The 22,500-nt window shown below is 41.2% G+C and overlaps 1 protein-coding gene across 1 annotated transcript in view; it reads right to left on the bottom strand.

Annotated features, from left to right (window-relative positions):
* Positions 1-1,317: 1,317 nt before the first annotated feature.
* mymx (myomixer) overlaps positions 1,318-22,500 on the bottom strand; it is a gene marked incomplete at its 3' end in the record, with an annotated part of 46,815 nt that continues 25,632 nt past the window's right edge. Inside the window, exons 5-10 of the mRNA XM_084322045.1 lie at positions 21,829-22,020; positions 13,735-13,821; positions 5,673-5,791; positions 5,128-5,242; positions 3,179-3,256; positions 1,318-1,437 (exon numbers count right to left, since the gene is read on the bottom strand). Coding sequence (XP_084178171.1) covers positions 1,318-1,437; positions 3,179-3,256; positions 5,128-5,242; positions 5,673-5,791; positions 13,735-13,821; positions 21,829-22,020 — 711 coding nt within the window. The remainder of the gene's footprint in view (positions 1,438-3,178; positions 3,257-5,127; positions 5,243-5,672; positions 5,792-13,734; positions 13,822-21,828; positions 22,021-22,500) is intronic.

The following is a 22,500-nucleotide window of genomic DNA, read 5'->3' as shown; positions in this document are numbered from 1 at the left end:
GCTCGTCTACACTCACAGCAAACTGTCTAACGCCTGTCCCTGTCTCCCGGTCTCCCTGTGAGTGGCTGTCTCGTGGTGATGACCGGAGTGGTGGACGTCCCGCGATGATGATGACCGGGAGGATGTGACCCTCTCGGCGCTGCCCCCCCCCCCCCCCCCCCCCCCCCACGCCTCAAATAGATCCGCCATCAGCTCTATTTTCAATCTTTCAAAATGTTCAGTTGCTATCGCATGCACTTATCTGTGTTTCATTACACGTATGAGTGCATGCTTACCAACTGTTCGCCTGTTTTACTGCAACACTACTATCACCGACATCTAAGAAGGGAGATCCCCCCTTGAATGGCCCTTCTAAGGTTTCGCTCCTCCACATTGCCTGTGGTGCATTTTTTCCTATTGCAGTTTTAGGTTTAGGTTTTCACGTACAGATACTTACATTACAAAAACACACATTGGGACAGGGGGGGGGTGTATACGTCTGAATACGAGACAAGATGATTTGCTAAGAGTGTTCATTTTCTAGTGTGTTGTTGTCTCGCCTGAAGGCCTTCTGAAGGAGAGACCAGCAGTCCTTCAGCTCAGTGTGTTTCTACATTTACATTTTACATTTAGTCATTTAGCTGAACGCTTTTATCGAAAGCGACTTACAGGTTCTGTACGACAAGTCATCAGGAAGGGCACAACTCTATCAGCTGAGTAACAATGTTCATCAAAGTGTTGAGTGCTACAGTGTAGGTTAGTTTATTAGGACAAGTGCATGACAGTAGGTTAGTTAGGGTTAGAGTTTCTTTTAAATTTGAATTTTTTTAAATTTCAGATAATGGTTGAAGAAGTGCATCTTTAGTCGATTGGACAGGTTTCGGCTGTCCTAACTGGGTGGGTAGGTAGTTCCACCATTGTGGGGCAAGGACTGAGAAAAGGCAGGTTCTCCTTGATGACCCTCCTGGAGCTCAGATAGGAGTGGGTCTGAGGCGGCCAGAAGATGCAGAGCGTAGGGGTCTTGAGGGTGTGTAGTTAGAGACCATTGACCAGAGGTAGGTGGGAGCGGTTCCCTTCGCTGCACGATATGCTAGGTCGAGGGCCTTGAAGCGGATACACAGTCAATTTCGCAGAGTACATTTTACTCAAACTGAGTACATTTGACTCAAACTGAGTAAAATGTTACTCACTTGGGCTCAAATGGACTCAGTTTGAGTAAAATTTACTCTGCAAAATTTTACTGTGTACGTGCAGCGATGGGGAGCCAGTGCAGGTCCCTAAGAAGTGGGGAGACATGGGCTGACTTCGGTAGGTTTGAGATTCGAGTGTGTTGTTGTCTCACCTGAAGGCCTTCTGGAGGAGCGACCAGCAGTCCTTCAGCTCAGTGTGCTTGTGTGCGACGCAGGCGTCCAGGGCTGGATGCAGGTTGGACAGCTGGGAGGCCGTGACGTCCAGCATCTGACACACAGGTTGGTAGCAATACAACCATTAATTACAATTAATACTGTATTATTAAATGTTTTTATTATATATACATTTTTATTTTATTATTAATAAATTATTATTATTATATAATAATATTAAACGTTTTTTTATATACATTTGATTCTTTAACTTTTCAATTAACATTCTTCAAAATAAATGAACAGAATTACCCTAACCAGAGTTACCCTAACCCTAACCCTAACCTGTTCATTTCTGCGACTATGGAAGGTGTGACACTTTTATTCCATGCGCTTAATAGTGATTGTGAAAAAAAACAAACATGGATTATTGGAATTTGAGTCAAAGATGTCAGATACCGAGCTACTTTCCTGCATATACATAAGATATAGCCAACGCTATCCAATTATATTTTTTTATAAAAAAGGCCATTTGCCGAGAATTGCGACAGGGGGGGGGGGGGGGGGGGGGGGTAGCTGGAATAATACATTTTCAGGTAATTAACATTACATATATCGTGACGTGGAATTAACACAACATTATGCATACTTTTGACAATCAATAAAATAAGAATTGGTTTTTACTTGCTTGCCTGGTAAATAAAGGTTAAATAAATGTAAAAACAAATATGTGTGCCAATATCGGCTGATAATACCGGTAGGCCGATAATATCGGACATCCCTAGTTATAACATGTAGGTAAAGTACATATCATATAGCGAGGTTGCGACGGCGAGACGCATCACACCGATAGCTGAGCTGAGCTCCCAGCTCTCTGAACGGGGGTTGGGAGGAGGGCGAAGGGAACCGCGAGGAACGACCACGAGGGTAGAGCTAGCTACCGGCTAACAGAACAGATAGCTACAGGCTAACAGATAGGCCGCAACCACAAAGCGGGTATCAGAGAGATGAATCTATTAATCTAGGCTCATTAGACCAGGGGTTCCCAAACTTTTCAGGCCGGGGCCCAGAAAATAAGGCGTCAGAGAGCCGCGGCCCAATGCACATCGTCTGTTTTTTTTTTTTTTTTTTTTTTTGCCAGGCGACCGATTTTTTAAGCCAAATATCACTTCAATCCTATTAAGTTAGTTCAAGTTAGTTATTCATTTATATGTGCTATTTATGAGAGGGCTAACTTGTTGCAAAATAATAATGATAATAATAATAGCCTCATTAAAATACTATTGTTGCTTCGGTTGTTTTCAGCGTTTTATGTGCATAATCTGTTATTTAGTTTGAAATGTTCGTTGAAATAAGTAGATTTTTCGTTTTTGTTTATTTATTAAGTTAATATAAAACCATATAGTAACATTTTAGAATACAATAGAATAGAATTTTAGAATACAACTAGAAACACTGTCCTGGCCTGCTTCTAAGTTCAGTGGCCTGACAAAAAAAATTAAAATAAAAAAATAAAAAATAAAAAAAATATTTTTTTTTATTTTTTTTTATTTTTTTTAAATCATCTCGCGGCCCACCCGTGGCTGCTCGCGGCCCACCTTTGGGTCGCGACCCCGACTTTGGGAACCACGGGGTGAGATAGTGTGACAGCCAGTAAGATCACCATCAACAAACAAACAACAAACACAACGCAGAGACTTCACGGACCAGCAGATGACGGGTTGATAAGAAACACTGATATCTATCAACATTTAAACCATGGCATGGCCCCCTTTCAGATGCTTGGTGAATATGGACCCAGGACATTTGACATGTCATTCTGAAAGCAGAAGAATGTAGGTGTTGTGGTTCCTCACCATGATCTGACTGGCGATGTCCCTGATGTCTCGGTCTCCGCCGGCCGACGGGTCCTTGGACGCAGATATACTTTTCCTCTGAAAGCAAAGAAAAACACATGAACGAGTGTCTGACAATATCAGTCGATTCTCAGGCCTACAGGTACAAATCCATATAAATAATTTAACCCTTGCTACAAAGAACCAAATAGGTTGGTTTTAACTATTTTTTTGAACAGCCCTACACTGTAGGGTAATCATAATAATTTGGAGTGTGAATGTGATGCATCTACTACTGTATAATGGTCCTCATTCTCCAATGGACATACGTGAAAGTTACCAAGGAATTCCTTCGTAACTCGATTTTACGAATGTATTATTATTAATAATACAAATATTGTTGTATTATTATTATTGTTATAATTGTTTAATTTCCGAGGATGTTTGTAGAATCGAAGTGACCACAATCGCCATTATTTATCCGAAATGAAGCCTTTAACATGTTTAATCACCTGTGCATTTCTGTATACAAATGCAGGTGTACGAGAACGAGCTTCCAGTTTAAGAATGAGTGACGTTCTTCATTCATGGGAACCCAGCTGCGAAGATGTTGGCGACTTACGAAGACCGTTTCACATGTTCAGGAATCCGGAGGAGGCTTTTTGTAAATGTGTTCTTTTTATTTACAAAGGTACTTACGTACATGTTCGAGAATGAGGACCATTCTCAACACTCCAATTTACAAACTTGAACTAATTAGGAAGCAGATATAGAGGAGGTCCAAGGAGAGGGAAATGGATCGGAAAACAGAAAAAAGCGAATCCAAGGCACTCTTCCAAACGTTCATAATGGAACGTTTTGGCCTCAAACCCTATTATGCCCCAAGTTGACTTCTAATTTTCAGTTTTTAGATAATTAGGTTTGAAAACATTGTTCATCTGGAAAAATAAATGGAAAAACTACTAAAATTGTACTGTCTTTTGCTAGTATGCACTCTGCTACAAAGTAATCTACCTTGCCTATATTACAACCTACTATGCTGTCTATACTACTATGCACTCAAGACTGTACTGTAGCACTCAACAATGAACCATATCACTTACCCTGCCAGATTTTTTTTTTTTATCAATTTTTTTAATTATTATTTTACATGAAAACAAGACAACACAATAACCATACTAATAATACACAGAACTTCACAGGGAGATAACAGCAACAATAATAATAACAACAGAAATAACAAATTATAAAAACAGAGTATAACATTTAAAAATGTAAAGGGGTACTATCTTATAAATGGCCTCTCCCAGTATTCAGCACCGTTAATAAGACCTATGCCTCTAATTCTCACATTGGCGCATTCCTCCAATTCCCCTCACCATATTCACCCTCACTGAACTGAGTCATCTTAAAATGTGCATATCTGTGATGTCAAGAGATTTCTCAGCTGCATAACAATGTGGCAATTGCCACCAGGCCACACAGTGGTTGGAGCTGCAGCCTCAAAACGGCTTAAGATCTTGAGGTAGAAAAATGCTGTTTTTGAGTACTTGACTAGATATACAAAACAATGAACCTTTTTGAAAAACAAAAACCTACAGAGGTGTTCCATAGACCCACAGGAACCGTGTAAAAGTGCCCAAATAGTGAAAGAAATAGTAAAATAGCTCCCCCCCAATAAAATCACCCCAGTTAAAGTTAAGGAGGACAACACAAAAGACAAGACAGACAAGACATTTCCTCCTCCCCCTCCCACGAGACCGCCGGACTCCCCCGGACAAGCACCCCAACCCCTTAGCTGCCAGAGTTGTACCCTTCCTGCTGACATGTCGTACAGAACTTGTAAGTCGCTTTGGATAAAGTGTCAGCTAAATGACTAAATGTAAATGTAAATGAAAACTTAAACCAGACTTTATGGTTCTTCGTTGTAAGGGTTCAATTAAACATCACAAGTCAACGTCCTTCTTTACCATGTCGTCGATGGCGCCCAGTGTGTCGTCCGCCTGCTGGTGGAAGGAGGACACTTCCAGGGCCAGCTGGAGGTGATCGTGGTGTCTCTTCAGATGGGACTGGACCTTCAGCCACCTGCACAGATACCAGAACACCACGGGGTCAGTCCTTCTGCTTACTGTACCTTCACGAGGAAGAGCTTCCATGCAGCATTTACACTTTTCATTTGACTGAATACTTGTGGAGACATGTTGTGGAGAAAGATTACAGGAAGTAAATGCTCTTAATAAGCCCTAGCCATATTTTCAGAAAATTCGCCTAAAAATACATACCTAAGTAAATGGAAGATTGCTCCACTTCTACAAGGTCAATTTGCATGTTCTTCGTCTCTATATGTTGTGTCTGTTACCAGGCTTGAGGAAATTGTAATGAACCAAAGGAGAATAAATAAAAAAAATTATTTCATCTTTGACGGTGAATAACACCATGCTAACATTGACCAGACATGGAGCCATTATTTGACGAGAATTACTACGGAAGTAAAATCACGTCTCGCATCGCCTACATTTTGTTGATGTGTTTCCTCCGGGAGGTGGTGGTCTTGCTGTCCGTCTTCCCCTGTTTCTCCAGCTTCAGGGCCTGGTGGTTGATCTCCTCGTGAAGGCTCCTGTACAGCTGCTCGTCCTGTGACAAGACAAAACACACAACGGTGTCCAACTTTTATTACATATTATTTATTTAACCTTTATTTAACTAGGGGCAGGTTACAAATGCTTATTTTCAGTGACGGCCTGGCGAGAGGACAAAAGGTTCCCTCAAAAGGTTAACAGGGAAAGGGGACAAGACATGTTTTAATTAATAAAATAGAAGAGAGACAGACGGTACAAACATCACAGAGGTACGGGAAATAGTTAAAACACACATCAAACAAAACAACCAAATTAAATGACATACATGATACATACTACATACATGAAGCAGAACATGAACCACTGAAAGAGGAACTGCTTAAATCATATCTCTAAAAATAGAATCCATACTTGGGAATATTAATTGTCTGTATTTATGTATCTTATGTTGTATGTATGTTAGTATAGGTAGGTGTGTAAGCCTACCCACGTTGTATGTTTTTGTTTGTTTATATTTGTGATCATCAGGCTCTCCCTCCAAAAGCTTTAAATAGCTTCTTGGGAGACCTGGCACATGCACACAATCGTGTGTGTGTGTGTGTGTGTGTGTGTGTGTGTGTGTGTGTGTGTGTGTGTGTGTGTGTGTGTGTGTGTGTGTGTGTGTGTGTGTGTGTGTGTGTGTGTGTGTGTGTGTGTGTGTGTGTGTGTGTGTGTGTGTGTGTGTGTGTGTGTGTGTGTGTGTGTGCGTGTGAATAAATTCATTCATTCATTCATTCATTCATTCATTCATTCATTCATTCATTAATTAATTCATTCATTCATTCATTCATTCATTCATTCATTCAACAGTCACATTACAGTTAAAAGGCTGGGTGTCAGTTGCAGGTGTGTAATATATAGAGAGGCGGGGGGGAATCAACAAGTGCAACAGTCAGCTATAGGGACTTTTGCCGTTTCTGACGGAAGTTGTGACGGAGTTTTTTGGAGAAAGTTCCAGTCATTTGCTGCAGCAAAATGAAAGGAATTCTGGCCTTGGGAATAATAGACAAAGTGATGCGATCACTGGACCTCAGGTGGTAGTCCAGTACTGTATATTTGCATATCTTGTATGTCACAAATGTAACATTACTGTATATATCTGTATGTCATGTATGTCATAAATGTCATGATATATATCTGTATATCTGTATGATGTCTTGTATGTCATAAATGTCACTATGAATTGAAAATGGGGGACCCTGATGTAAACAAGACAAAAGTCTTTCTCTGGTCTGCATCCCCTTAACAATTGTGTGTATTGAGCCGTACTGTACAGTACGCGTCTATTCTTATCCTAACGGATTAACAGTTCCGCGTTCTGCGATCTGATTGGCCACTGACGTTTCTGGTGCGATCTGATTGGCCACTGACGTTTCTGGTCATGTGACATGCGCGCCCAATCGCGTGACGCGCCCATTTCCGCCTCGAACAGCAGCAAACTACCTAACGCCTAGTTTATCACTGGTTAAGCTTAGGCGACTCTTTCGAAGTTGGTTAAGGTTAGAGTTTGGAATCAGGGCTGGTGTTCTATCGTCACACTCTAAGACAAACTCTAACCTTAACCAACTTCGAAAGAGTCGCCAAGCTTAACCGGGCGCAGAACTTGCCGTCACACGATTGGCGCGACCAGTCGTTCGCAGAACGCGAACGCGGAACTGTTAATCCGTTAGGATAAGAATAGACGCGTACTGTACCCATTCTACAATCTGTTAATAAAGTTTTCAATCAATCAATCAATCAATCAGTTGTTATGGGAAAGGTTCAGGAGACTGGAGAGGTATTGAGGTGTCTTTCCTAGAAGAGTCTTGTAGATAACTAGAAGCCAGTGATGATGCAGTCGCCTGGCGTGGACTTTATACACAGTTCACAATGACTCACAAATGAAGCACAATGCACTTCCCCGAGGCGAGCTCTCACCCCGCGTTCCAGACACGTGAGGAAGTAAAACATTTCCAACTTCCTAATTGGAGTAATGCACCGGCGCGACCCCTGAAGTCGTAATTCCAAGTGGTAGAGCCTTGAACACTGAACTCTCCACACACAAGGCAAGCACACATGAACACACAGCACACACACAGCACACTGTACACGCTCACACACTAGCAGCCACTTTAACATGAGCACACACACAGCACACACACAGCACACTGTACACACTCTCACACTAGCAGCCACTTTAACATGAGCACACACACACCACACACTGCACACGCTCACACTTATGGTAACTTTACAAAAGGAAAGGTCACTTTAAGAATAGTATAGTAGAGCTTGAGATTGTATAATATAATAATAATAATAATAATAATAGATTGAATTTTAAGAGAGAAGCGCCTTTCTCAGACTCAAGGACACTGTACAAGGAAAGGATGGAAAAAAAATAAAAGTAAGTAATAAAATTGAAAAAATATATATAATAAAATACATAAAAGATCTGTGTATAGTAACAACAAGAAAAACAAATAAGATAAGAGATAAAAATAAATAAAAAAAGGAGGCAAGTTCTGTCCAATTGGATGAAGTGGTTAAAATTAACAAACAAACAAACAACAAAACAAAACAAAACAACGGAATCTGTGGCTTAAAAAGAGTCAGGGGTGGGCTACTTGGGAGCGGGGCCGTGTTGCGTGAAGGCAAGTGTGAACAGGTGGGTTTTTAGCTTGGTTTTGAAGAGGTTGATGGTGTCAGAGCCTCGGATGAGGGGGGAGAGGGAGTTCCACAGTCTGGGGGCTGCTGCAGCGAAAGCTCGGTCTCCCAGTGTGGAACGCCTGGTGCGGGGGATGGTGAGGAGGTCGGAGTTGGAGGATCGGAGGCCTCGTGCTGGAGTGTAGGGGTGGAGTAGGTTGGTCAGGTAGGAAGGGGCCAACCCGTGCAGGGATTTGTAGGTGAGGAGGAGGATCTTGTAGGGGATTCGATAGTTGATGGGGAGCCAGTGGAGTTTTTGCAGGGTGGGGGTGATGTGCTGCCAGGGTTTGGTGCGCGTGAGGACCCTCGCAGCAGAGTTTTGGACGTACTGTAAACGATCCAGAACCTTCTTGGAGGCACCAAGAAGGACTCCGTTACAGTAGTCGAGGCGGGAAGTGATGAAGGCGTGAATGAGTGTTTCCGCTGAGGTGTCGGAGAGTGAGGGGCGGAGGCGGGAGATGGTTCGGAGGTGGAAGAAGGCGGATCTGGTGACAGACTTGACGTGAGGGTGAAATGAGAGGGTGGAGTCCAGTATGACGCCCAGGTTCCTTACCTCCGTGGAGGGGCAGATGGAGTAGCCATCCACGGAGAGAACAAGGTGGTCGATCTTTTGGAGGAGGGCTGGGGAGGCTACAACTATGAGTTCGGTTTTCTTACTATTGAGTTGGAGGAAATTGGTGGTCATCCATATTTTTATGTCCTGGAGGCAGGCAATGAGGGAGGGGGGAGGAAGGGGGGCCGAGGGTTTGGTGTGGAGGTAGAGCTGTGTGTCGTCTGCATAGAAGTGGAAGTGGAGGCCGTGTTTCCTTATGATGTCACCGAGTGGGAGGAGGTAAATCATAAAAAGGAGCGGACCTAGCACCGAACCCTGGGGAACACCCTGTTTGACAAGTGCTGGAGCTGACCTGGAGCCCCCGAGGGAAACATACTGCCACCTGTTGGTGAGGTAGGATGTGAACCAGGACAAGGGCATAGCATTGTATAGCAGTGTACATAAAGACCCAGTGCCTCATCCGTAGCTAACAGTGTATTGCACTACCACAGGACCTAGCATGTCCTACCATGCTCTGTAAATAACTCATGTACATATGCCCTACTTTGTTTACTTGTTTTATTGCACAATGTCGTTCTATTGAATTCTTATTATATATTACTATTGTATTATGCACAATCGCTGCGGGCAAGACCCCCCGCATTTCATTGTATACTTGTATGCTGTGACAAATAAAACTCTTGACTTGACTTGACTAAACTCTGGCGTGATTGCTCAACTACGGCTATCTGACGTAGCGTCAACACGACGGGTACATCGTTGTAAACAGCATTGTTTTATTTAACATGTTTGTAATCTTTAGAATGTAATTGAAGCGAACAGAAGCTCATCAAAACAAGTGCGGTAATTCAACATGGTTTCTCCGTGAATTGTTAGTGTTCAGAGACCAGCCACACAAACACAAACAGTATGGTTTCTCCATACATACTTTACATATCTATGGTTTCTCCATACATACTTTACATATCTATGGTTTCTCCATACATACTTTACATATCTATGGTTTCACCCTACATACTTTACATATCTATGATTTCTCCCTGCATACTTTACATATCTATGGTTTCTCCATACATACTTTACATATCTATGGTTTCTCCCTGCATACTTTACATATCTATGGTTTCTCCCTACATACTTTACATATCTATGGTTTCTCCCTACATACTTTACATAGCTATGGTTTCTCTATACATACTTTACATATCTATGGTTTCTCCCTACATACTTTACATATCTATGGTTTCTCCATACATACTTTACATATCTATGGTTTCTCCATACATACTTTACATATCTATGGTTTCTCCATACATACTTTACATATCTATGGTTTCTCCCTTCATACTTTACATATCTATGGTTTCTCCCTACATACTTTACATATCTATGGTTTCTCCATACATACTTTACATATCTATGGTTTCTCCTTACATACTTTACATATCTATGGTTTCTCCCTTCATACTTTACATATCTATGGTTTCTCCCTACATACTTTACATATCTATGGTTTCTCCATACATACTTTACATATATATGGTTTCTCCATACATACTTTACATATCTATGGTTTCTCCCTGCATACTTTACATATCTATGGTTTCTCCCTACATACTTTACATATCTATGGTTTCTCCATACATACTTTACATATCTATGGTTTCTCCCTGCATACTTTACATATCTATGGTTTCTCTATACATACTTTACATATCTATGGTTTCTCCCTACATACTTTACATATATATGGTTTCTCCATACATACTTTACATAGCTATGGTTTCTCCATACATACTTTACATATCTATGGTTTCTCCCTACATACTTTACATATCTATGGTTTCTCCCTACATACTTTACATATCTATGGTTTCTCTATACATACTTTACATATCTATGGTTTCTCCCTACATACTTTACATATCTATGGTTTCTCCCTACATACTTTACATATCTATGGTTTCTCCCTACATACTTTACATATCTATGGTTTCTCTATACATACTTTACATATCTATGGTTTCTCCATACATACTTTACATATCTATGGTTTCTCCCTGCATACTTTACATATCTATGGTTTCTCTATACATACTTTACATATCTATGGTTTCTCCCTACATACTTTACATATCTATGGTTTCTCCATACATACTTTACATGGCTATGGTTTCTCCATACATACTTTACATAGCTATGGTTTCTCCATACATACTTTACATATCTATGGTTTCTCCCTACATACTTTACATATCTATGGTTTCTCTATACATACTTTACATATCTATGGTTTCTCCATACATACTTTACATATCTATGGTTTCTCCATACATACTTTACATATCTATGGTTTCTCCCTACATACTTTACATAGCTATGGTTTCTCCCTGCATACTTTACAAATCTATGGTTTCTCCCTGCATACTATACATATCTATGGTTTCTCCCTACATACTTTACATATCTATGGTTTCTCCCTACATACTTTACATATCTATGGTTTCTCCTTACATACTTTACATATCTATGATTTCTCCCTACATACTTTACATATCTATGGTTTCTCCCTGCATACTTTACATATCTATGGTTTCTCCATACATACTTTACATATCTATGGTTTCTCCCTACATACTTTACATATCTATGGTTTCTCCATACATACTTTACATATCTATGGTTTCTCCCTACATACTTTACATATCTATGGTTTCTCCCTACATACTTTACATATCTATGGTTTCTCCATACATACTTTACATTTACATTTACATTTACATTTAGTCATTTAGCTGACGCTTTTATCCAAAGCGACTTACAAGTTCTGTGCGACAAGACAGCAAGAATCTATCTATGGTTTCTCCCTACATACTTTACATATCTATGGTTTCTCCCTACATACTTTACATATCTATGGTTTCTCCATACATACTTTACATATCTATGGTTTCTCCCTACATACTTTACATATCTATGGTTTCTCCCTACATACTTTACATATCTATGGTTTCTCCATACATACTTTACATATCTATGGTTTCTCCCTACATACTTTACATATCTATGGTTTCTCCATACATACTTTACATATCTATGGTTTCTCCCTACATACTTTACATATCTATGATTTATCCCTGCATACTTTACATATCTATGATTTCTCCATACATACTTTACATATCTATGATTTCTCCCTGCATACTTTACATATCTATGGTTTCTCCCTACATACTTTACATATCTATGGTTTCTCCCTACATACTTTACATATCTATGGTTTCTCCCTACATACTTTACATATCTATGGTTTCTCCCTGCATACTTTACATATCTATGGTTTCTCCCTACATACTTTACATATCTATGGTTTCTCCATACATACTTTACATATCTATGGTTTCTCCCTGCATACTTTACATATCTATGATTTCTCCCTGCATACTTTACATATCTATAATTTCTCCCTGCATACTTTACATATCTATGGTTTCTCCCTACATACACATATCTATGGTTTCTCCCTGCATACTTTACATATCTATGGTTTCTCCCTACATACTTTACATATCTATGGTTTCTCCCTGCATACTTTACATATCTATGGTTTCTCCCTACATACTTTACATATCTATGGTTTCTCCCTACATACTTTACATATATATGGTTTCTCCATACATACTTTACATATCTATGGTTTCTCCCTACATACTTTACATATCTATGGTTTCTCCATACATAAAAGCTGTAATTAACCCTTTCACTACCACACTACAGAAGGTTAACCTTTCACTACCACACTACAGACGGAAGGTTAACCTTTCACTACCACACTACAGAAGGTTAACTCTTTCACTACCACACTACAGAAGGTTAACTCTTTCACTACCACACTACAGAAGGTTAACCTTTCACTACCACACTACAGAAGGTTAACACTTTGACTACCACATTACAGAAGGTTAACCCTTTCACTACCACACTACAGAAGGTTAACACTTTCACTACCACACTATAGAAGATTAACGCTTTCACTACCACACTACAGACGGAAGGTTAACCTTTCACTACCGCACTACAGAAGGTTAACGCTTTCACTACCACACTACAGACGGAAGGTTAACCTTTCACTACCACACTACAGAAGGTTAACGCTTTCACTACCACACTACAGACGGAAGGTTAACCTTTCACTACCGCACTACAGAAGGTTAACCTTTCACTACCACACTACAGAAAGTTAACCTTTCACTACCACACTACAGAAGGTTAACCTTTCACTACCACACTACAGAAGGTTAACCTTTCACTACCACACTACAGAAAGTTAACCTTTCACTACCGCACTACAGAAGGTTAACCTTTCACTACCACACTACAGAAAGTTAACCTTTCACTACCACACTACAGAAGGTTAACCTTTCACTACCACACTACAGAAGGTTAACCTTTCACTACCGCACTACAGAAGGTTAACACTTTCACTACCACACTACAGACAGAAGGTTAACCCTTTCACTACCACACTACAGACAGAAGGTTAACCCTTTCACTACCACACTACACTACAGAAGGTTGGTAGTGAAAGGGTTAACCTTCTGCAATGTGGTCGTGAAAGGGTTAACACCTCGGCGTGTGGCAGTGAAAGGGTTAAAGGAGGACATAGCCGAGGGGATGTTGTACAGTATGGGCAAAGCATCAGTTCTTTTTTTACTGCTCACCTGCTTGAGATCCAGGATCCTCCGGGTCAGCTGCATCTTGTCAACGTTGTCCCCCAAGACGGAGACCAGAGGCCGCTGGTCCTCCTGCTGACACACATAAAAGTCACCTTTTTACAGCCACAGTTCCCCGCTGTAACGTATATATACCCAGGTTACCTCGTAACTCAGGCTCCGGTGTTCCTTCCTTTATTCTTTTTCCCCCCCAACTTAAACAGTTGTAGTGGTTTATGTGCTGTGGCCTTAGTGCCCCCCCCCCCCCCCCCGAGCGGACCCCCGTCCAGGGCCCACGTTGCGTAGTTGAAACAATTTATGGGCGTCGGTGAGAAACATCAAACCTTTTTTTATATATACGTTTATTTATTATTTTTTTAAATCAGTGATTTATTTTAAACCAAGTCATTGTTTTTTTTTTCAGAGGCAGCAGTGTTTCGTTCAGTTTATTTGACAAAAAGCATGTCGTTAAAAAACAAACAAAAACGTGCATTCCGTGTCAATGACAACATGATAAAGTCCAGGGACCTGTTTCCATCACGGTCCTGGCTGCTACTGGGACGATACAACGCACATAGAGATACAGATGTTTACGTGAAAACATCTGAAAAAAGACATCTATGTCACCTATGACGATAGTAGCTGCGTTGCAGATACATAGGAATACTACTCAAACGAATGTTTTGCTGCTTCTGTTTCTACACGCTCCACAAGCCAGAGCCTTCACCCCTTTTTAAGAAGATGTTGTTTACCTGTGCTTTTTATACGCAACGGTAACTTGTTCCAGTTCACAGCTCCACTAAACTAGTGTTTAGATTAGATCCTCTTTACATGCAGTTCCTTTACTTAAGTAAAAGTAGAAATACCCAGATAAAATAGTACTCCGGTAAAAGTTAAAGTAGAGAAGTGTTAGATATTGAATGTACTTAAGTGTCTAAAGTAAAAGTAGACATTCTATGTGATGTTTGTGTATTGAAGTGATTGGGAGCATTCAACCCTTGAACCATTGACCTCCAAAGGTTATGTTAATTAAAGTGGTATGTGGTCCAGTTATGCTGCACTTTTACTTTATTTGTTTATTTGGACGGGACAATGCAAAATGTATGAACACAGTGGAGTGTAAAAATTGCCAGATTTAGCACAAGGCTCATTTCCATCCGTTGTCCCCAGACATAGAAACAGGACACATAAAAACAGTAAGAAATGTACAAATACATAAAAACAGGACACGTAAAAATAGTATCACATGTACAAATAAGTAGCAGCAATACACAAAAATACTAGTGGCTAGAGATATGTCACATGACTGGTTGGTCTTCAGCCATTTTTTTGTTGCCCTCTAAAAGAAGCAAGGGTGGGGCTTTCCCTTATGGAAATGGGGAGACTGTTCCACGTTTTGGCTGCTTTTTAAGAACAGGACGTTTTTGGCCAAACGTGGTCAGTCTATGTTGGACGATGCAGTCACCTCTGGTGTCTGATCTGGTGCCACTGATTAAAGGTCATGTTAAAGTGGTGTGTGGTCCAGTTATGCTGCTCTGATTAAAGGATGTGTTAAAGTGGTATGTGGTCCAGTTATGCTGCTCTGATTAAAGGTTATGTTAAAGTGGTATCTGGTCCAGTTATGCTGCTCTGATTAAAGGTTATGTTAAAGTGGTATGTGGTCCAGTTATGCTGCTCTGATTAAAGGATGTGTTAAAGTGGTATGTGGTCCAGTTATGCTGCTCTGATTAAAGGTCATGTTAAAGTGGTATGTGGTCCAGTTATGCTGCTCTGATTAAAGGATGTGTTAAAGTGGTATGTGGTCCAGTTATGCTGCTCTGATTAAAGGTCATGTTAAAGTGGTATGTGGTCCAGTTATGCTGCTCTGATTAAAGGTCATGTTAAAGTGGTGTGTGGTCCAGTTATGCTGCTCTGATTAAAGGTTATGTTAAAGTGGTACGTGGTCCAGTTATGCTGCTCTGATTAAATGTCATGTTAAAGTGGTGTGTGGTCCAGTTGTGCTGCTCTGATTAAAGGTTATGTTAAAGTGGTATGTGGTCCAGTTGTGCTGCTCTGATTAAAGGTCATGTTAAAGTGGTATGTGGTCCAGTTATGCTGCTCTGATTAAAGGTCATGTTAAAGTGGTGTGTGGTCCAGTTATGCTGCTCTGATTAAAGGTTATGTTAAAGTGGTACGTGGTCCAGTTATGCTGCTCTGATTAAATGTCATGTTAAAGTGGTGTGTGGTCCAGTTGTGCTGCTCTGATTAAAGGTTATGTTAAAGTGGTATGTGGTCCAGTTGTGCTGCTCTGATTAAAGGTCATGTTAAAGTGGTATGTGGTCCAGTTATGCTGCTCTGATTAAAGGTGATGTTAAAATGGTGTGTGGTCCAGTTATGCTGCTCTGATTAAAGGTCATGGTAAAGTGGTATGTGGTCCAGTTATGCTGCTCTGATTAAAGGTTATGTTAAAGTGGTGTGTGGTCCAGTTATGCTGCTCTGATTCAAGGTTATGTTAAAGTGGTATGTCGTCCAGTTATGCTGCTCTGATTAAAGGTTATGTTAAAGTGGTATGTGGTCCAGTTATGCTGCTCTGATTAAAGGTTATGTTAAAGTGGTATCTGGTCCAGTTATGCTGCTCTGATTAAAGGTGATGTTAAAGTGGTATCTGGTCCAGTCATGCTGCTCTGATTAAATTATGTGTTAAAGTGGTATGTGGTCCAGTTATGCTGCTCTGATTAAAGGTTATGTTAAAGTGGTATGTGGTCCAGTTATGCTGCTCTGATTAAAGGTTGTGTTAAAGTGGTATGTGGTCCAGTTATGCTGCTCTGATTAAGGGTGATGTTAAAGTGGTACGTGGTCCAGTTATGCTGCTCTGATTAAAGGTTGTGTTAAAGTGGTATGTGGTCCAGTTATGCTGCTCTGATTAAAGGTGATGTTAAAGTGGTATGTGGTCCAGTTATGCTGCTCTGATTAAAGGTGATGTTAAAGTGGTATGTGGTCCAGTTATGCTGCTCTGATTAAAGGTGATTAAAGTGGTATGTGGTCCAGTTGTGCTGCTCTGATTAAAGGTGATGTTAAAGTGGTATGTGGTCCAGTTATGCTGCTCTGATTAAAGGTTGTGTTAAAGTGGTATGTGGTCCAGTTATGCTGCTCTGATTAAAGGTGATGTTAAAGTGGTATGTGGTCCAGTTATGCTGCTCTGATTAAAGGTGATGTTAAAGTGGTATGTGGTCCAGTTATGCTGCTCTGATTAAAGGTTATGTTAAAGTGGTATGTGGTCCAGTTATGCTGCTCTGATTAAAGGTTATGTTAAAGTGGTATGTGGTCCAGTTATGCTGCTCTGATTAAAGGTTATGTTAAAGTGGTATGTGGTCCAGTTATGCTGCTCTGATTAAAGTGTATGTTAAAGTGGTATGTGGTCCAGTTATGCTGCTCTGATTAAAGGATGTGTTAAAGTGGTATGTGGTCCAGTTATGCTGCTCTGATTAAAGGATGTGTTAAAGTGGTATGTGGTCCAGTTATGCTGCTCTGATTAAAGGATGTGTTAAAGTGGTATGTGGTCCAGTTATGCTGCTCTGATTAAAGTGTATGTTAAAGTGGTATGAGGTCTAGTCATGCTGCTCTGATTAAAGGATGTGTTAAAGTGGTATGTGGTCCAGTTATGCTGCTCTGATTAAAGGTTATGTTAAAGTGGTGTGTGGTCCAGTTATGCTGCTCTGATTAAAGGTTCATGTTAAAGTGGTATGTGGTCCAGTTATGCTGCTCTGATTAAAGGTTATGTTAAAGTGGTATGTGGTCCAGTTATGCTGCTCTGATTAAAGTGTCATGTTAAAGTGGTATCTGGTCCAGTTATGCTGCTCTGATTAAAGTGTCATGTTAAAGTGGTGTGTGGTCCAGTTATGCTGCTCTGATTAAGTGTCATGTTAAAGTGGTGTGTGGTCCAGTTATGCTGCTCTGATTAAATTGTCATGTTAAAGTGGTGTGTGGTCCAGTTATGCTGCTCTGATTAAAGTGTCATGTTAAAGTGGTATCTGGTCCAGTTATGCTGCTCTGATTAAAGTGTGTCATGTTAAAGTGGTATGTGGTCCAGTTATGCTGCTCTGATTAAAGTGTCATGTTAAAGTGGTATGTGGTCCAGTTATGCTGCTCTGATTAAAGGTTATGTTAAAGTGGTGTGTGGTCCAGTTATGCTGCTCTGATTAAAGTGTCATGTTAAAGTGGTGTGTGGTCCAGTTATGCTGCTCTGATTAAAGTGTCATGTTAAAGTGGTGTGTGGTCCAGTTATGCTGCTCTGATTAAAGTGTCATGTTAAAGTGGTATGTGGTCCAGTTATGCTGCTCTAATTAGAGGATGTGTTAAAGTGGTATGTGGTCCAGTTATGCTGCTCTAATTAGAGGATGTGTTAAAGTGGTGTGTGGTCTAGTTGTGCTGCTCTGATTACGTTCTCTTGAAAGTCGACAGGCTTTGGATTTGAAAAGTACATAATCTTCATAAATATTTGCCATGTTTTCCATGCAAAATCTTCTTCAAAGTAACCAGTAACTAGATGGCTTCAGATAGATGTAGTGGAGTAAAAAGTACAAAGTTCCCTAAAATGAAACCACTGGAGTAAAGTACAAAGTACAAGTACCTCAAGATTGTACTAAAAATGATGTGTAATTAATTATGTATATTTTGTATATTGTCTGGTCTTTTGCTGTTTTATGAAGCACAATCTCACGAGGAGGGTCATACAGAACCAGTCGACTGTTACTCTGGACTTTTTATCTAATTTCTTGTCTCTTTTATATTGCACCTTGCTCTTGCTTTCTTAAATGTACAATACCCTTTTCTGTAATTTTTGTGTATTTTTACCTGTTACTGCATTGTATGTGTTTTTATCATGTGAAGCACTTTGGTTTGGCTTTTAGTCCTTTGTAAATATGCTATACAAATAAAGCTGACTTGACTTGACTTCACAAGCATTTCACTATAACCAGGGGTGTAAAAAGTACCCAGAAATTAGAAAGTGAAAGCATGGGCACCGTCTCAAAATCGTACTCAAGTAAAAGTCAGAGTATCTGGCTAAAAACACACTTGAGTAAAAGTCAAAACGTTTCTACGTTTAAATGTACCAGAGAAACAAATATACTAATTAAAATGCGAGATTTGTACTTTGTACTTTGTAGGTCTGCATTTTAAATGTAAGGAGTAAAAAGTATGTTTTTTTTCTCTGAAATGTAATTGAGTAAAAGTACAAGTATACAAACCTAATAATACTTGAGTAAAGTACAAATCCCCAAAAACAGTACTTAAGTATTGTAACAAAGTACAATTACTCAAGTACTTTACACCCCTGACTATAATGCACATGTACCTTGAGTAATAATACCACTGGCCCCCGAGGAGCGGGTCTTTGAAGTCGTCAGCGGTGCACATGGTGGAAAAAAGGACTAGGAGTGGAACTAAAATGATGGATAGCATCCTCCCCGCGGACGGCTTGGATTTAAGTCTCGTCTATAAAAAACCTCTTAGACCGCGTCACTCCTCCTGTGACATTTCTCAACGGGCCCATAATCAGTTCCCGCGGGCCTCGTACCCGCGCGCCAGAACACGGCGGGATTCCATGACATAAGAGGAGCGGCTGCCCGCTGTGGGACGCAAAACCTCTCATCTCCTGGAAGTTACAGGTTGAAGGGAAGCCAAATACAGTGGCTTTAAAAAAAAATTTAAGGGAAAAAAAGGCTTTCATGGTCTCTGTGATGGTGGAGATTACTCAGCACGTTTAGAGCCATATAAAGAGGAGAGGAGAGGAGAGGAGAGGAGAGGAGAGGAGAGGAGAGGAGAGGAGAGGAGAGGAGAGGAGAGGAGAGGAGAGGAGAGGGGAGGGGAGAGGAGAGGAGAGGAGAGGAGAGGAGAGGAGAGGAGAGGAGAGGAGAGGAGAGGAGAGGAGAGGAGAGGAGAGGAGAGGAGAGGAGAGGAGAGGAGAGGAGAGGAGAGGAGAGGGGAGAGGAGAGGAGAGGGGAGAGAGGAGAGAGGAGAGGGGAGAGGGGAGAGGCGAGAGAGGAGAGGGGAGAGAGGAGAGAGGAGAGAGGAGAGAGGAGAGAGGAGAGGAGAGGAGAGGAGAGGAGAGGAGAGGAGAGGAGAGGAGAGGAGAGGAGAGGGGAGGAGAGGAGAGGAGAGGGGAGGAGAGGAGAGGAGAGAGGACTAATATGTTCTGTTGATTAGGCTCTACTTTAAAGAGGAGAGGAGAGAGGAGAGGGGAGAGAGGAGAGGAGAGGAGATGAGAGGAGAGGAGAGGAGAGGGAGAGGAGAGGAGAGGAGAGGAGAGGAGAGGAGAGGAGAGGAGAGAGGAGAGAGGAGAGGAGAGGAGAGGAGAGGAGAGGAGAGGAGAGGAGAGGAGAGGAGAGGAGAGGAGAGGAGAGGAGAGGAGAGGAGAGGAGAGGAGAGGAGGGGAGGGGAGAGGGAGGAGAGAGGAGAGGGGAGAGGAGAGAAAAGAGGGGAGAGAGGAGAGGAGAGGAGAGGAGAGGAGAGGAGAGGAGAGGAGAGGAGGGGAGAGGAGAGGAGAGGAGGGGAGAGGAGAGGAGAGGAGAGGAGAGGAGAGGAGAGGAGAGGAGAGGAGAGGAGAGGAGAGGAGAGGAGAGGAGAGGAGAGTAAAAGTAGAAATTACAGTACGGGACTTTCAACTTTAATACCATCCCCCCGTGTCAAGTGCCCCTCGGGACGCCCGTCTAGCTGCTGGGCGACGCACAGGAGGAGAGGAAGCAACACGGGAAGGAAGTGAAATGCAAACAGAAACACTATGGAATAGAATAGAATGGAAATACAATAGAATAAAAAAACAATAGAAACAAACAAATAAAAATCTACCAAAAACATTTAATTAAAAAAAATTATAACAATAGAAATACATAGATAAATACTCTATGAAACCCCCTGACGGGAGTGCGTTTTAATACCGAGCGGCAGACGTTTTACAGCTGTGGATATATGAGAGCGTGCAGCAGTTAACCAGAGCGAGTGAAACCTCTTTCCACCGGGTCGTCTTAGTAACTCATCCCCATAATCCCCCCCCCCACCCCTCCACCGCCCGCCGGATTTAGATCGCGTGGCGTTTTTCTGACAATTTTCTCATCATTTTTATGCCAGAAAAAAAACAGGACCTAATGATGGCGACTTTAGTTATTTTTACTGGTGATACAAATCTAAAAAGGAATTTGACTCCAGTGGGATACATGTTGATTTAGGGTTTTGGTCTCTCATTAAATAACTTGGCTTCAAATCCTCTGGGAATATGTGTCCCCGGCTTACATCTTTCGAGGCCCCCAGGGGGGGGCCCTGTCCCCAGGTTGGGCAGCACTGCAATAAGGCATGTCCTGCTTAAACGGTCCATTAACCCTTTCACCACCACACTACAGAAGCTTAACCCGCTGTTGTGTGGTAGTGAAAGGGTTAACCTTCTGCAGTGTGGTAGTGAAAGGGTTAACCTTCTGCAGTGTGGTAGTGAAAGGGTTAACATTCTGTAGTGTGGTAGTGAAAGGGTTAACATTCTGTAGTGTGGTAGTGAAAGGGTTAACATTCTGTAGTGTGGTAGTGAAAGGGTTAACATTCTGTAGTGTGGTTGTGAAAGGGTTAACCCGTTGTCGTGTGGCAGCGAAAGGGTTAACATTCTGTATTGTCGCAGTGAAAGGGTTAACCCTTTGGTAGCGTGGTAGTGAAAGGGTTAAACACTGGCATCTTTCTCTTTGGCTGTTAGCAAACATAACATTAGCTGCCATTAGAACGGCTGTATGGTCGTTGATCAAGAGTACAGAGAGCCTTAGCTGCAACACTTGGTAGCTGACATTAGCTCATAATTTTGGTAGTTAATATTAGCGCCAACGCTAGTTGACAGCAAAGTGACATGTTTTAGCACTCGAAACCCAAAGTTTCAGAGTTTTTGCTCAAGTCTTGACTTGGGACTTGGGACCGATATTGGCATTAAAATGTAATATCGGAAATGATCTGTATCGGTTGATATCGGTATCGGAAATTAAGAGTCTAACAATATCGGTATATCGGATATCGGTTAAAAAAAAAAAAAGCCAATATGGAACATCCCTAGTTTGTACTACGAGGTGTCGCTGACGTCTTTCTTTCTCATACCTTCTCTTTGATCCAAGCCTCCAACTTGTCCACCTTCCTGTTGAACTGCTGAAGGCTCTTAGCCCCGCCCAGTGCCCTGGACTGATTGGCCGCCGTCTGCTTCAGGGTCTGCCATTGGTCCCTGAGCTGGCTGAGCTGTCTCTTCACCAGGTCAGAGGTCGGGTTCAGCTTGCTGATCAACTGCTCGCCCATCTGAACGGAGAGGAATGTAAAATATATTATAATGACTATTAAAACATGTAAAAAGGTAAGAACTAATGTAAAAGCTAGATGTGTTTCAATTTGGGAGTTCAATTATGGAATAGCCTTAGTGACGGGTTGAAGTCGTGTACTTCTCAGGGGAGATTTAAAAAAGCCCTAAAGGATAAAATAATTCAGGAGTACAGTTTTGAGTAAAACATCAAACATTTGTTTTTTCTTTCAAAAAATTATATCTTGCAGCATATTTTAAGTTTTTCGTTCTTTATATTATATTTAGTTTTTAAGATTTTGTAAAGGATAGGCAAAAAATAAGCATGTGCCTATTCCTATTTTTCGGTCGTTGATTTTGGATTTTGTGTGTGAGCTTGCCTTGAATATGTACATTTGTGATTTAATATTTTTTTCTTTTGCAAGTCCACACGGGTGTGTTTGATTTGTGTGTAAACAAGACAGAAAAATAAACGTCTTTCA

The sequence above is a fragment of the Notolepis coatsorum genome, assembly GCF_963971535.1.
Source record: "Notolepis coatsorum genome assembly, chromosome: 9".
In the NCBI taxonomy this organism is placed as follows: Eukaryota; Metazoa; Chordata; class Actinopteri; order Aulopiformes; family Paralepididae; genus Notolepis; species Notolepis coatsorum.
This window is presented reverse-complemented; position numbering and strand designations above follow the sequence as displayed.